Genomic DNA, 15,242 nt, shown 5'->3' with positions numbered 1-15,242 from the left:
ATTAGCTATATGCTCCTTTCTTGGTTCCGGTGGGAAATCAAGTCAATAAGTAACTCTACAAAGTTTCATCTTAGAAGAGTGGAGGTTCTTACCTTTCCTAGTCATAGAGATAAGGTCCCAAGAGTCGCAATCCAGTACGGTGTTTCGTTTCTATGTTTAGGAACTATGTCTACCAGGCACATTTTAATAGGAGTAAACACATTAGGCTGTGTGCACTACTTGGTTAAGAGTCCAAGGTATTTTAAGCTCCAACTAAATCGTACCACATAGACATTATTCCTATTTTATAAGAGCATGACACCGTATTGGATGTTGAGTCCAACATAAATTGTATGTGTAAATGCAATAACTTGCACTACCTTGAGATCTGTAACATCTCTTTCTCTCATGCCCCTAGGTGTGCCTGCAAGTCACAAATTTATACTAATAAGTAGTAATTTTGTAATCAGAAAAGAAAAGATTAATTACCTTAATTGTTACAACTCTCCGACGTTCAAGTCACAAATTAACAACTCTCCGACGCTCAAGTCACAAATTTATACTAATAAGTAGTAATTTTGTAATCAGAAAAGAAAAGATTAATTACCTTCATTTCTTGTTCGTCCCTTATTTATAGGGTTTCTCTCATTGGTTGCATAGAATCTCTCTTATGAATTTTATTGAGAAACGTGTCCTTATACATTCCTTAGATTTAGGAGGATTCTCTTTTATTTTAGGGCAATCCCTCGAATACCGAGTCAAACCTTATCTTTCTGTATCCAGAATCCTTAATCTTTCTGGATTTGCTTCTACCATTGGTTTGTATGGTCAGTTGTGGTACGGAGTCCGACTTATTATGCTACATCATTAGGCTTGATACTTCAGACAGTTTGATACTTATTGAGTCACTAAACGGAGTCATGTGGCACAATCTCATGGGTCGTAAAAATTATCCTCGACAGTATGCATAAGGTGATTTGGTTTCTTAGTCTTATGGTTGATCATGCAGAAGGAACTTCGGCTCCCCTCTTAATTTGCACGGTGTCTTCTTAACTCTTGATTGTCTTAATGTGTCACTTCAAAATTTTGAAGAAACCCTCTCTTGGTGTACATGCCGTATTTTTAAGGAGGTATTTTAAATTTTAGTAGAAATATAAGGACGTGAAATAAATTCAAAACACCACGTGTCTTGTACTAAGGAGGAGTGCATCAAAATTTCGGACTCATGATATTATGTTAAGATTCCCAATCCCTATAACGCTTCTCAATAATGGTACTGTCTAATGGTCCAATCAATTTGATGAACTTTCGGTTCAATCATTTTGAAACATGGGTTTGAAACTTTGGATACAACTGATATGATATTAGATAAATGGGCCCACATGGATGATTAGATTCCATATTTAATGATCGTTGTACCTACAAATTGAGATCGCTACCAACCAAGGCCACAATATATATATTAATTATAAAAACATCCCACAAATTAATAAGGACAACTCACACTAGAGTCGAATTATTTTGTCTTATATGGGTTAAAATTTTTGGAATGAACTGATTTTTGATGAGGATGATCTATATGACGAAAAAATCATCCTTACAAAAAATTAGACCATTCCAAAACTTTTAACCATATAAGACAAAAAAATTGGATATGGTGTGGACTGTCCTTTTTAATTCGTGAGGTGCTTTTATAATTAATTAATTATCCCACAATATATGGTACGTCCAGCTCAATTAAAAGTTAATAAAACGGTGGATGATTATAATGATCAAGTGATGATCATGTTGGAAATGCTTATTAAGTAGTTAGATCTAAAATGTCAACACTTGGAAGTATATATTCTGGGAACTAACCGATGAGTAATAATGGAGCGATGCAGGCCACATAACTAAAAAGTAGCTTTTGATTAACCTTTTGAGGCCACAGCTAGGACAGATTCATCTCCAAATAAGTATCTCACACAGTCAAAGATTCAAGATTTAATTTCAATTTCTTGACTTTTAGGCTAACACCCAGTCCTTTCTTGCTCTTATTCACTCATAATTAATGCAGAAAAAGGTCCAACTTCCAATTCTCCCCCATTACCTTTTCCCACCCAACCTTCTCCTCCCCTCCATATCTATGTGCTTATGAAAACCACTACCAAAATCAAAGCTGTTTCATGGCGCCCCATAGAATCAATAATACAATAAGCATCTTTTTTATTTTATTTTTTCTGTTCCTTGCAGAATATAAAATTGTAACAATGAAGAACAACAATATATTTTATTTACAGATAATAAAAAAGAAAAGAGAAGCTTAATTTGAACAAAAATAAAAATATAAAATAACCACAATCCCATATGTTATACATGGCTAATTAAATCTCAAACTTTAACAGAAAGAAAATTTGCTCCCATTTTTCTTCTCTCTACATAAGAGTTTGAATCCTACAAAAATAAAATAAAAAAGATTCATTTTTCTTTGTCTATAAGTGCTTAATCTGTGAGAATTGACCCTTCATTAATGGTGCTCAACTTCACTCTAAACGATCGATACGCCATCTTAGCTCGTCTCGAAGAGCTTCCTTGCAATTTCTTTACAGACCCAGATCTTGAAGTACTACCAATCACACTCTGGTTCTCAAATCTCTTCAACCCATCAACCCTTTGTTGCTTAGTTGCCTCTAAAATTGGAGATATACGTGTCTTTCTACTCTTCTTGGAAGAGTTTCCAACAAGTGCTGAACTTGCTTTAACAGCCAAGGCCACCATATCTGAAGCTGTCAGAGGGTATTGAAGTCGACTCATCGGAAGTAAGAAATAAATCTGACCCACTTGTAGAATTTCGTCGGAATCTAAGGCTTGAATGTAATTGTCATAGTAGAGTTGGTCGGAGTTGCAGAGAAAGCAAGAAGAAATATTCTCCATGTCGAGGACTTCAAAGACCGTGAAAGGGATGGAGTATTCTCTGAGGTTTCCGTCAATGGAGATGACTTTGGCTGTTAAAGGAGATACAGAGGAGTTATAATTTGAGGAAAAACAAGAACCCATTTTTCGATTTTGAGAGTGAACGAGGGAGAGAGAGTTGGGGAAAGAAATAATGAAAAATTGGAGGAGAAATTATGTGTTTAAAGGGGTTTGTTTGGGGGGTGATGTCAGCGAAAACTTTGACAACGAGCTACGTTGAAACTTGGAAAGATTTTGAATCAGTGAGGCTCAGCGATGACGTGGAACATGTTTGATTCTTTAACACGACTTTTAGAGCGGTGTGGTGGGCAAGTTATCGAAACAATTTTTGCTACAAAAATGTTTGCTCATAGTGCTAGCAGAATATGGGATCCAGCAATCACATGAGCCCGCGTGTTTTCAAGCATCTAAAATTTACAAAACTACCTTATTTGGCTTAACGTGGCAGGAATTGGAGAGTCTGTGAGCAATGTCAATAAAAAAATTGTGAGCAAGGAATCTCTCCAAGATAACGGACCCGTACTTCGTGTTTCACGTGCATACCCATGAGTACAATTTGACTAAAACTAAGGCCCAATGATGGATGAGCCATTGTGAAAATCTTCAAATCCAACCTCTAAGAAATTAGCAGATCAGAACAAATATAGATGGGCCAGGCAAATATATGTACATTGTTTATTTGGCCTAACCTGACGATTAATCATTTGGGCCTAGGGTAAGATATTTAGGCCCAGTTAGTATAAAATTATTTTCAACCCGGCCCATTGATAGCCCTAGAACTATCCTTATAAGTATGTGGCCCAATAATTCATGTGGCATGGAAGATCCTAATGTTCCACTATTAGGGCTGTCATTTGGTAATAAAGATTTAGAGAGTTCCTCAAAGATTGAATTTCCTAAACAAATAAATGGAAATAGATCAGGATATTACTCATCAACCTAAGATTATAGGATATTTTTGTAAGAGATTAACAATGTGAAATATAAATTCAAAGCAAGCATTATGTTAAGGAATAAAGATTGATGTTATATTTTAATGAATAACCGATAAGTGTTGGGTGCAGTGGCAAAGGAATCCCTCCAAAAAGGGAGACGTCTTGAGTTCAACCCCTCTCATTGGCTACCCACGTAGATTTATTTTTGCTTACTTGGTATGTGTGATTTGTAGGTTATTACATGTACTGGGAGATTTGGGCGAGATATGGTGCTCTAAGAGACTAGTTGCTTTGCCCTTGCTAGTCTGGCTCACGATCTAGAACCCTGTCATAAAAATAAAAATAAATATTTTAATGGATGATAATGATTTACCCCACATCAGAACTAGAGGTAAGGATGGATAGTTTATGATGGTTTAAGAAAATGTGGCTTGTGTTTATGCAATACCCTAAAAATTGATTAAGTGTATAAATATAATATTGTACGTATAAAGGTATGTTTGATAAAGCATAGTTCATAACATATAGATATAAACTTTATTCTATCATTTTATGCACTTATAATTTTTTTGTTTTAAAGGGTAAAAAGGTAATTTCACCTAGGGCATAGTTTAGTCACTTTGAAAATATCATTATGAAAAAAAAAATATTTATCCTTTTATATGACTTTGATAAATCTTTGAATATGAAAAATTAAAACTTAATCGAAAAATAAGAATTTCTTTATATTAGGGATGTAATTGTCATTTTTATTTGAGTAATTTGTATTTTCAAGCAACCAAATGTAAAAATTTCACTTTCGTCAAAACATAAAAGATTTTTATAATATAATTTTACAAAACATATCAAATTTTCTAAATTTTATGAGACAAAACATTCTTGGACTATTTGACCCATCACAATATATTATATAATTTTGTGATAATCTTATTCTTATAATTTTATTTTCTATATGATTTATTTTGTAATAATCTTATATTTTATCATGATATATTATATAATAAAATTTTAAAAATAATATGATAATATTGATGGTCATATTGGTTAAAAGTTGTGAACTTTTTTGAAAATGGTATTTTGGTCTTTTTACGCAAAGTCCAAAGAGGAGAGATTTTTTTTTTTAATTTCAATATTAAAAGGATGCCTCAACATATTATTTTTTAATTTTAAATTATTGTTGAATTGTGAGAGAGAAAATGGGGTGGTTAATTGATGCTTATCCCCATAAATTTGTAAAACTCTCTAACGCCACGTGTCGCGTCCCAATTGCACATAACCTCATTTCTTTTGATCGAAAATATGATATGTGTTTTTATCACATTGTTTGATTACATTGAACTCTAAGATATTTTTATATGGCTAAAAAATCAATAAAAGCCATGATGAAATATGAAATATTTTAGTCTAAATAGGTGCAAATTGTATGATCAATACCACATCAATTTATTAGGAGCTCATGCTTCTATTGGGGGATGAGAAAAATAAAATTTTGAACTTTTAAAAATCTTAGAAGTCTCCTCAAAATCGTGCTCACCTCACCCCACTCTAGAATACTTAAAGAAACACTATTGTTTTTTAGAAAAACACATCGGAGAAGCCCTTGAAACTTTTATCTGTTACAATTGTTGACTTTCGAACGAAACAAAGAACTTTTTCATCTAATCAAGTTTTAAAGCATACTTAATTTTCAAATCAAAATATAAGATAGGTGCACATTTATACATTTTCTTGATCTTTTCGTTATAATAATATCTTGTTTTTGTGAAGTTTTTATACATTTTTTCTTGATGTAATAAAAATTATGTGTTTATTTATTTTTATATATTATTTATGGGAGAATAATCATTAATGATGAATGGATCATGATAATGAGATTTAAAAAATAATAGTGTTGCCTTAGTATAATAATATTGGTAAAAATCTTGATTGAGCAAGTATGAGCTAAAGTGCCTTAGGATGAAAGGCCTCAAATATCCTGCAAAAGGCTCCGTGTTATGTGGTTATATGACCTGGTACACGATTGCCTTGTGTTATATGGGTGAGATCTTTGTACGAATTCTTATTTCATGATATATTTTATTTATTTATTTTATATCCGATAAACAATAGAAGATTTACAATATTTTTCATTTATTCGATATAATTATTATCTTAATTAAATCACGGGTAAGTATAATAGTACCTATAGAGATTTTTCTCACATTGTTTATTCAAGTTTTTTAGATGTTCATCTCGAGGAGGTGCCTTAGTCGGAGGTTCAAAAAAAATTCATTTTTTTGTTCTTCTTACTTCAATTTTGATTTATGTCAAAATAAATGCTAGAAACATTGATAAACACGTGATGGTTTATTTATTTATTTGTGAATCCTATGTGGTGGATTATCCTAGAAGAATGTTTGAGTTGTTTTATTAAATTTTTTGATTAATGAATTAAAGTAATGCTTGATTGTTCCTTTGTTCTAAATATTGAGTAGATTAAATCTTATTTATATTTTATCTAATAAATAAATAATTTTAAGAATATGCTATTATATTGATTAGATAGGGAACAATAATATCTTTCTAGAATAGAAAAAATCATCGAAATCGAATGGATATTAGATTTTATATGTTTTTTTTTAATAAACCATTGGAATTTGAATCTTTGCAGTCTTTGTTTCTCTCAGAAATACTCTTTTTTTAAAAATGGTCAAAATACAAAACTTTTAAGATTTATGTGTTACCTTTCCAACTCCACCGACCGTTCGCGAAATATTGAGCGTATAGTCCACAATGACTATTTATTTAAAATGGGTATGTTCTATCTACAATGGGACATCACACATTTGCTCATTTTTTTTTTTTTGAAATTTTCTCTCATATTTTCTTCTATAACTTATAACTATTGTTTTTTTTTTTTTATTTTATGAAAAATAAATTGAAATGAAAATCTAACGGTTTAGAGAACGCACCATATCGAGGTGTCTCGATAATCGAATAAAATCATACATTTTAGATTATCGATGTTTACTTCTAGTATTAATTGTTATAAAAAGTTTTTAAGTGTTAACCGTGAAACTCCTTTTATCAAAATTATACATTTTTTTTTTATTTTAAATAATTTATAATTTTTTAACCTTAAATATTTGGATCTACATCCAGATTTGCGGGTTATGGGTCGGGTCGTGGACCCAAATTTTGGAGTGTCACAATTTAAATAAGATAATTATGCAATGGGTCAAGATCTGTGGACTCATAAAATATGACTGACATAAACATGGAATCTAATAATCGGGATGAAATACACATACTGAGGGTATGTGCTACATATTTCTTAGATAAATCTCAATTATTGGATTTCATATATTCATTGTCGGGATTACGTGTTGCTTCATAAGTTTATAGATCCCAACCTTCATGCAAGTACTTATTATTCATGATAGTAACAAAAAACTGTTTAATTTTATTTTTTTTTTTAAAAGTTTTATTTAAAACATGTTCTGTAACTCTAATGATTAAAATATTAAATAAAAAACTTGTGATAAAAAAATGTTTTTTACATTTAAAATACTTTTTTTTAATGTTTAAAATGCATTTTATTTTATAAGCATCCAATTAATTTTTATAGACTTATGATTGTTTGTAATTTGTTCTATAAGCGTTGTTTAGGTTGGATTTGATTGTAATGTCTTGATGATATAGTATTTAAATTTTGTATGTCTCTTATTCTGCTTAAAAGATATGTTGATGGTTAAACATTATTATTTATGTTGATGATGGGGTTTTGGACCTATAGTTCCAACTAGGAATGGTTAAACATTATTAACATCATAAAATATAGAATACGGATTTTCTGACGCCCCCTTTGACTTACGCTCCCATCACAAAATCGTAGATCATTTGCCTCAGTATACACAAAGTCATAAATCTTTTATTGTGTATCCCAAGGCAAGTAATCTACAGTTCTTTGATGGAGGCGTATGTCAAAGGAGGGCTTCGGATTATCACAACTCTAAAATATATAATTATGTGTGAAAAAAAATATTGTCATGCATAGATAATATTATTTTTATTAATATATTATTTTTTTTTTACTATCATTTCTTTTCCTATTTTTCAAAAAAAAATATTTCTTTTAAGTTTCCCTTGCTATTTTAAACCCATATTTAAACTTAGTGACTATGCTATTATTTAAGGTAATTTCGAGTGAGATCATATTCCTCCATTCATATAAACAGTATTAGATATTCTCATACTGTTCTGATTTTCAAAAGCTTGTCTTTTACAATGGAAGTCGAAATTCAATATAAAGGAACTTAGTCAGATGGATATTAATTGAGAGGTGACTTTTTAGGTCAAAGAGACAACGCCTTTGTGGATTATATTTTGCACATCAGTGTCATAGAGGTTAGGTGTCCCAATTCCCAATGTCTTAATCCACTGTTCTCACTTGGACCAGATTCCACCACATTTTAGGATTGAAATATTCCATTTCTCATCATCTCCTTAATTGTTTTCGAGATATTTAATTTTCTTTTTGATTTAAAAAGTAATTTAAGGGAAAAATTCTAGCTAGTTGGATTTTGTCTTCATCAAATTTATATTTTGTAGAACTGGGTTTAATTACGAAGAAAACGAAAATAAAATAATATTTTCAGTTTAAAGTTTCAAGCCATAAACATCACCAATTTTAACAATATTTTCATTAATTTTGGGATAGTTTTTCTTCCTTTGGAGAAAACAAAAAGCAGAAGCTAAAGGTTGAAAGATAGCAAACAAGCGAAATAGGATATCAATTGCTATAAAGTTGAAATCTCATAAGTTCTATTGAGGACCCATAATTTTTTTTGGGGGGGGACTTTTTAAACTTTAATTTAATTTCTTTTCATTTTGATCACTGATTTCTTTTTGTTCCGAATAAATTTCAATGTGTAATTATAGCCTACCAAAAACGTGTAATTATCATTGTGGAGTCTGTGTGGATCCCTTCTAATCACGTGAGACTTATTCATAAAGAATTGTGATAATCGGACTATCCCACGTGATACACTCAATCGACTCTTCTAGCGTGACAAGTTTGGGAATCGTAGATCTGTATCCTTTGGGATACACATTTTTTTGGAGAAATAAAATTTATTTATGATTCCCAAACTTATCACGTCAGGAGAGTCAATTTAATGTGTCACATGGGATAGCCAGATTATCACTATTCATTCATAAATTGAGCTCATGAACTCATACAACACTTATTTTGTTATCATAAGATAAGATCTTAAATTATATGTATCTCCGAATAAAGTTTTATCCACCATGAAAAGGCTACGTGGAATGCTGTTTGACTCTTTCAAGTCTATTGGTCCGGCAACGAAGGTTTGGTCTATGTGGGTTGGATCACAGCATGGATCACAGCATGCAGAGGCCCCCCCCCCCCCCAAACAAGGATTTTCAAAACCTATGAGTTTGTATGAGTTATTGTGACAAATAACGCAATGTTGTGCGCGCATGCACACACACAATTTTTTTTCCTCCTCTTGATTGTTCCCACAAAGATTTTTCACTCTTTGTTTCCCTCACGTGGGCAAAATCCTTGCTCCGCCCTGACCACATGGGTTTAAAACTCATTGAGTTGACATAATAGTACTTGATCTTTTCATCTCAACTCAATTTGATTTTAAGCTGACTCGGCTTCGACTAGGCAAATAATCATGTTAATTTATCAACTTGACCATTTCGAGACTCTATTGATTTATTTGCCTCTCTAACATTTTGGTGGAAAATATTTTGTTTAATCTTGGGATGCATCCCTCTGCATTTAAGATAATATTTGAGATACCCCTATGTTTTCAAACTAGTGACATGTTCCATCTTTTCTCCACGTTATGAAAAATATTTGAGCTACTCCTGTGTTTTCAAACTGATGATGTGTTCCCTTGACTCGAGTCTTCTGTGCTAGATTAATAGAAAATGTCCTAAACGCTTTTGCATTCAACGTGTGCGTCAAAACCCTTGATTTTTTTTCCTAAAAAATAAATTAAAAAAGTCATGTTCAACCTTCAGATTCTATATACTTCAACATTCAGACCTCAAGGTAAGAAAAGACTTTTCAAAAATAAAAAAATAATGAAATTTTGGGTAGAAAAATCAGTTGTATTCAACAATGGTTCAAGCGAGATTGAAAGCAATAGATTAAAGAAAGGGTTGAATAAAACAAACGAAATTCATCATAGCGATTAAAGAGATTGAAGATTTCCTGCAAATTTCTAATTATTAGTTCGGACTCTTCTTACTCTATCAATTGCATTCAAGGTATTATTGAACCATATTGGAGGTACACTTTTATAATTCAAGGTATTAAAAGAATCTCAGAGCTTTTTGTTTTGTTTTGTTTTATTGATGGGTAAGTTGGACCTGAAATTAACCCAGCCATGATGTCAAAGTTGTTTGCAATGTGTCAAAAAAACTGAGTTATGAGTCTAACCAATGTCTTGGAGAGTTTATCTTCTTGCGACTTGGAATTTTATTGGAGTGAGACTAATGGAATTGATGAATGTTTTTCGTGTTGATCTTTATTGTAACTACATTCATGTGTAATTTTTTCAATTTGGAATAAATGGTGGGATCTCATTAACTCCAACTAATCGGTCAAAAAAAAGGAAGACAACGATTTTGAGAGAAAAATCAAGGATTTTTTGTTTAGAAGTTGAAAGTAGAGGCATTTAAACCACTTAAAATTAGCCAATAAAAAAAGACCAATGTCAAGGGGGTATTAATAGAGATAAGGTGCATGCATTATAATAATGTGCATGAGATACACAATATCAATGTTATGGTGTATCTCATCGCATATCTTGAAGATTTAAATTTGCATTAATTAAGTTCAATTAGTATCAATTAAGTAAATTAGAATATTTATGTTAGTTTAGTTTTCTTATCTCGGTTGATGCAATCCCAATAAATATCCTATCAGGTTCATGTAATATTCATCTAAGAATTATTAATAAAATTTCATCAAAATTTTGACCCCTAGGTTGCCCTGTATCGAGCACCCTTGCTCACTGGTGGTGGCCAGGTAGGGTAGTGTCCACATAACCCTAAGTGCTGAAAGCGATTGGCACCTTATCAGGCCCGACCCTCACACTTGAACCAATTTTTTATTTATCTTTATTAAGTCTAAGCTTTGTTTAATTTTCCTTTATAGTTAAATGCAGACACAGTTAGTAGGTATTGAAGTTACCCTTCCTTTTAATACTTATATTCGTAGCTATTACTTAGCCAACAAGTAGCTTCTTCATTAAGAAATAATATAAATTGCATTTTTTGTTTCACAACACGCCATAAGCTCGAGTCTTGAACTAAGACTACGACAGTTATAAAAGTAATAAGTCATGAAAGAATGGATCGACAGATCTTTCTCTCATAGAAAAATTCAAATCTCATTAAAACACGGAATTGAAAAGTAATATTTGATTGAACAATTATCATTTGCCTATGTGATCTTTGTCTAGGCATGCAAAAATCCAGACCTTTAGAGAACAAAACAAAAATTCTTGATTTGTATGACACTATGTCTGAGAATAAAACCATGCAGGACTCGTGATTCTCTACTAGATGCATGTGCGAATCCTGTTGACATGCGATTAGCACGTGCACGAAACTTCAAAATGGGCACATATTGGAATTTCTCAAAGTGATAACAGATGGACTACATGTGTTACGGATAGTCATAATAGAATCCTACATACCTAACTCTAATTAAAATGTTCATACATTACTAAATTGATATTAATTTGATCGTTGGAATGCACTTGTAGTATTCTTAGGGTTCAAGAAAAGAGGACTGCCAAGTTAACTTGATCAATAGGAATTGTAACCCATAGTAATAACTTTTCATCTCCACGGATTTCATACCTCTGAGATTTGAAACGTGGTCAAGATGTGTAGAGTGGTAGGCAACTAGTCGTCATTGGGCCCATCCCCTAATTAAGTTTTATTGGCTCTAATCCAAAGTCAATGTAATTCCAAAACTTGATTTGATTTGATGTCCAAAATAAGAAGTGTATGATTTTGTATTAGATAATTTGAAACGCAGTCAAGATGCCTAGCTAGAGTGGTAGGCAACCATTCGTCATTGGCCCATCGAAAATAAGGTTTTCTTGATTCTAATCCAAAGTCAATGCAACTCCAAAACTTAATTTGATTTGATGTCCAAGTTAAGAATTGTATGATGTGGTATTAGATGACTTGTCACTAAAAAGTGGTATTAATGTGGTTAGATAACATTTAGAATAAATTAATACTATATTTAATTTGATGGATAGATTAAATATATTACAGAAAAATTACAATTTATTGAGTGAGGAATTATGTTTTTATAGTGGTCAGTTTGTTATGAGACACAAAATTGAATAAGGATTCTACAACAATGTAGGTATTTCTCATACTATATAAGGAGAATCATCCTTTGAGGGTCATTATTTCTTCTCTCCAAGAAGTTTCCCCAATTGTTTACATTAATTACTTAAAGGTTTACAATAAGTTAGGGATTGAATTGATTTGATCCAAATTATTCACAACCCTACCACTAATCTACATCATTATTATCCAATCTTTTTGAAATTATTTGATCATTATCAAAATATCTTTGAATAGGGATAATCTTTGTCAATCTCTCTATAAGTGTGTTCTTGTCTGCGTCAACCATAGGTGGTTGGCTTGGCAAAATTAATATACTTTTATTGTTCCTTCCCCTTTTTCTCTTCTTCAACAAGAAAGATGGATTGAGAAATACATTAAAGGACAAGAGAAAGATGGGGAGAGGAGAAAAAATATTCTACTTTTTTTTTGTAGCATTCATCCAAGAAATGATTATGCTAAAATAATTTTAGCATAATCAATAGTTGAATTATAATTAATTCTGAAAGAATAGTTACCAAACGATGCTTTGATCTCACAACAATCATTACAACTTAGACAACTTTTGTATAAATGTTATCCAATAGGTAGAATTATTTTCTCTCTCTCTCTCTCTCTTGTCTCACTCTCTTTCTCTCTTCCTTAAACGCCACACCCAATCTTCCAATTTCTTTCCAATGAAAATGGTTGGTAGATACAAGTTTTGAGAAGAGAAGAGAAATGATCGGGGCAATGAAAGGGTTCCCATTTACTAATCCCCAATCACCCACCATTATCTCAAACAAGAACAAAGAGTAAGAAAAATTATCCATCTTCAACCAACGAGTGTTGAGTGCAATGACCAAGGCATTTTTCCAAAAAAAAAGAGGTCTTGAGTGCAAGCTCACTTGATGGCCACCCACTGAGGTTTATCCCTGCCTACCTGGTATGTGTGGTTTGTGAGGGTATTACATGAACCCAGGAGATTTGGGTGAGATATGGTGCTTTAAGAGGTCAGTTGCCTCGCTTTTACAAGTCCGGAGCCCACGTCATCAGAAAAAAAAAAATTTAATCCATATTCAACGATATTTCTTTTATAATGATGAGGATTGGCTGTAATGCAATCATATCTTTATTGGATAATCAAATCTTTATTGGATTTTAACATTTAAATTTGAGTCTAATCGAATAATAATTAGATATCGAACTATTAGGATAAGAATTGAATCAGATTCACATCCCACCTAATTAGTTACTAGATGATATCTTGATCCAAAGTGGGACCCACATCAAATTGGATAAAAATAAATTTTGATTTTTCCAACGTCACAAAACATACGAGGTCTATACACAAATGACGTGGCATTGACACAAAACCGTTGATCTTTTTCCTTGTATATCCCAAAGAAAATAGTCTACAATTATGTGCCCTTGCCACATCAATCGTGTACAGACCGCATATATTTTGTCGCGTCTATTTATCACGGCTCAAATGCTAACCAAGCTAGTCATTTTTTTCTCTCCCTATTTTAATAAAAGATTAAAAAAGAGGGAATTTTCACTTTCATTCCTCACCAATAGAACATGTACTTGTTAGATTGACAAAAGATGGCATAAGTCTCAAGGTTTTTAATTTGAGTCTTTTTTGAATCCCAAGGAATCAAAATCCATTTTTAAACTATAGAAAAGCATAAAAGATAAGACTTTTCAATACTTTATGAAGTTGGAAAATTAATGGCCATTGTGCTTTGCGCAGCACTCTTTTTTGCGGAGCGAAAGCCAAATCAGCTTGAGAAATGTCCTTGGTACACATTATATACTTTCCAATTACCACATCAGTTCCGTAATTTTGGTTATTTATTGATCATCTTCCCAAGGTTAGATGCGTCTTTTTATCTAATTCGTTTTTTAAGATTGAGCTAATGTAATAGAACACGTGACCACCCACACCTGAGATATCTCGTGTCCATCGCACGTGTGTGTTTCTGACACTCAATTTTTTTAAAGGATCGACGTTGGCATGGCTACTATACAAACTATGGAATTTATTCGACTACTCACGTGAGTCGTCTCGATATCATTCACTAACGAGACAGATTTGTATTGTATGTTAAGTTTCATATCATCTCATGAGATAAAAGAGATGATTCGAACGATATTCTAAAAATCTTGGTAAAAAAAGTGAAATTCGATCAAATCAATTGAAATTTTGTATTTTTTAATTAAAATATTTTTTAATTTAAATATTAATTATTTAAATTAAAATGATGACAATGATTAATGATTTTATAATCTACTATATTTTATATATAAAAAAATTATACATATATTTTAATAAATAATTGCAATCAAGTTAAATAGTTTATCTCATAGGATACGAGATGATTCGTCTCGACAATTTTTTAGTAAAATGAAAGTGGTTGAAACCCAAAAATTCGAATATTAAATTTAAATTTGGATAATTTTTAACATTTAAACGTTTTTTTTAATAGAGAAATTAGTGTTATCCAATGTATTTAAATTTAAAATAAATAAAAGTGCTGATCCCTAGGAGGATACTACTGACTTGTAAGATGGAGAAAAGTCCATTTCTTTATTTATCTCGGATGGGAAGCCACGTAAGGGCTTACGTGGGTTCCTTTTTTAACTTTATTTTCGTTCTTTATTACTAATAATTGAAAGCTGAAGAAACCCGAAAGACTTGGATTTCTCATGAGTTGACACGCAAGAGTGTCAAACTGACACGTACCCTCACCTAATATCTAATCGGGTTGTGCTTACGTAACATTCCAACTGACATCGTTTTGGATATTGGTGTGCACAGAATCATAGATGCTTCTCGGTCGTATCTCGATAAAAAAACATTATTGGTCTGTAGACACATCCACGTCACCAATGTCTCAAACAATGTTATTTTGAATGTTATTTCAGCATTTTCCTATCAAACCATAGCTAAACTCACAAAAAAAAAAAAATAAAGAAATAAAGAAATGAAAAAAATGGCGA

The 15,242-nt window shown here is 31.8% G+C and overlaps 1 protein-coding gene across 1 annotated transcript; it reads right to left on the bottom strand.

Moving 5' to 3' along the window:
• Positions 1-2,460: 2,460 nt before the first annotated feature.
• Positions 2,461-3,015, bottom strand: LOC147407769 (uncharacterized). Its single transcript, XM_086432630.1, has one exon. It carries the CDS (start codon positions 3,013-3,015, stop codon positions 2,461-2,463), a length of 555 nt encoding a protein of 184 aa, XP_086288756.1.
• Positions 3,016-15,242: the final 12,227 nt, after the last annotated feature.

The sequence above is a fragment of the Akebia trifoliata genome, chromosome 3 (assembly GCF_017979445.1).
Source record: "Akebia trifoliata isolate Shusen 1 chromosome 3, ASM1797944v1, whole genome shotgun sequence".
Classification (NCBI taxonomy): domain Eukaryota; kingdom Viridiplantae; phylum Streptophyta; class Magnoliopsida; order Ranunculales; family Lardizabalaceae; genus Akebia; species Akebia trifoliata.
This window is presented reverse-complemented; position numbering and strand designations above follow the sequence as displayed.

Bases quoted from the DNA above. Each gene is read 5' to 3' on its own strand.
- LOC147407769 (XM_086432630.1), bottom strand. From the start codon at position 3,015: ATGGGTTCTTGTTTTTCCTCAAATTATAACTCCTCTGTATCTCCTTTA.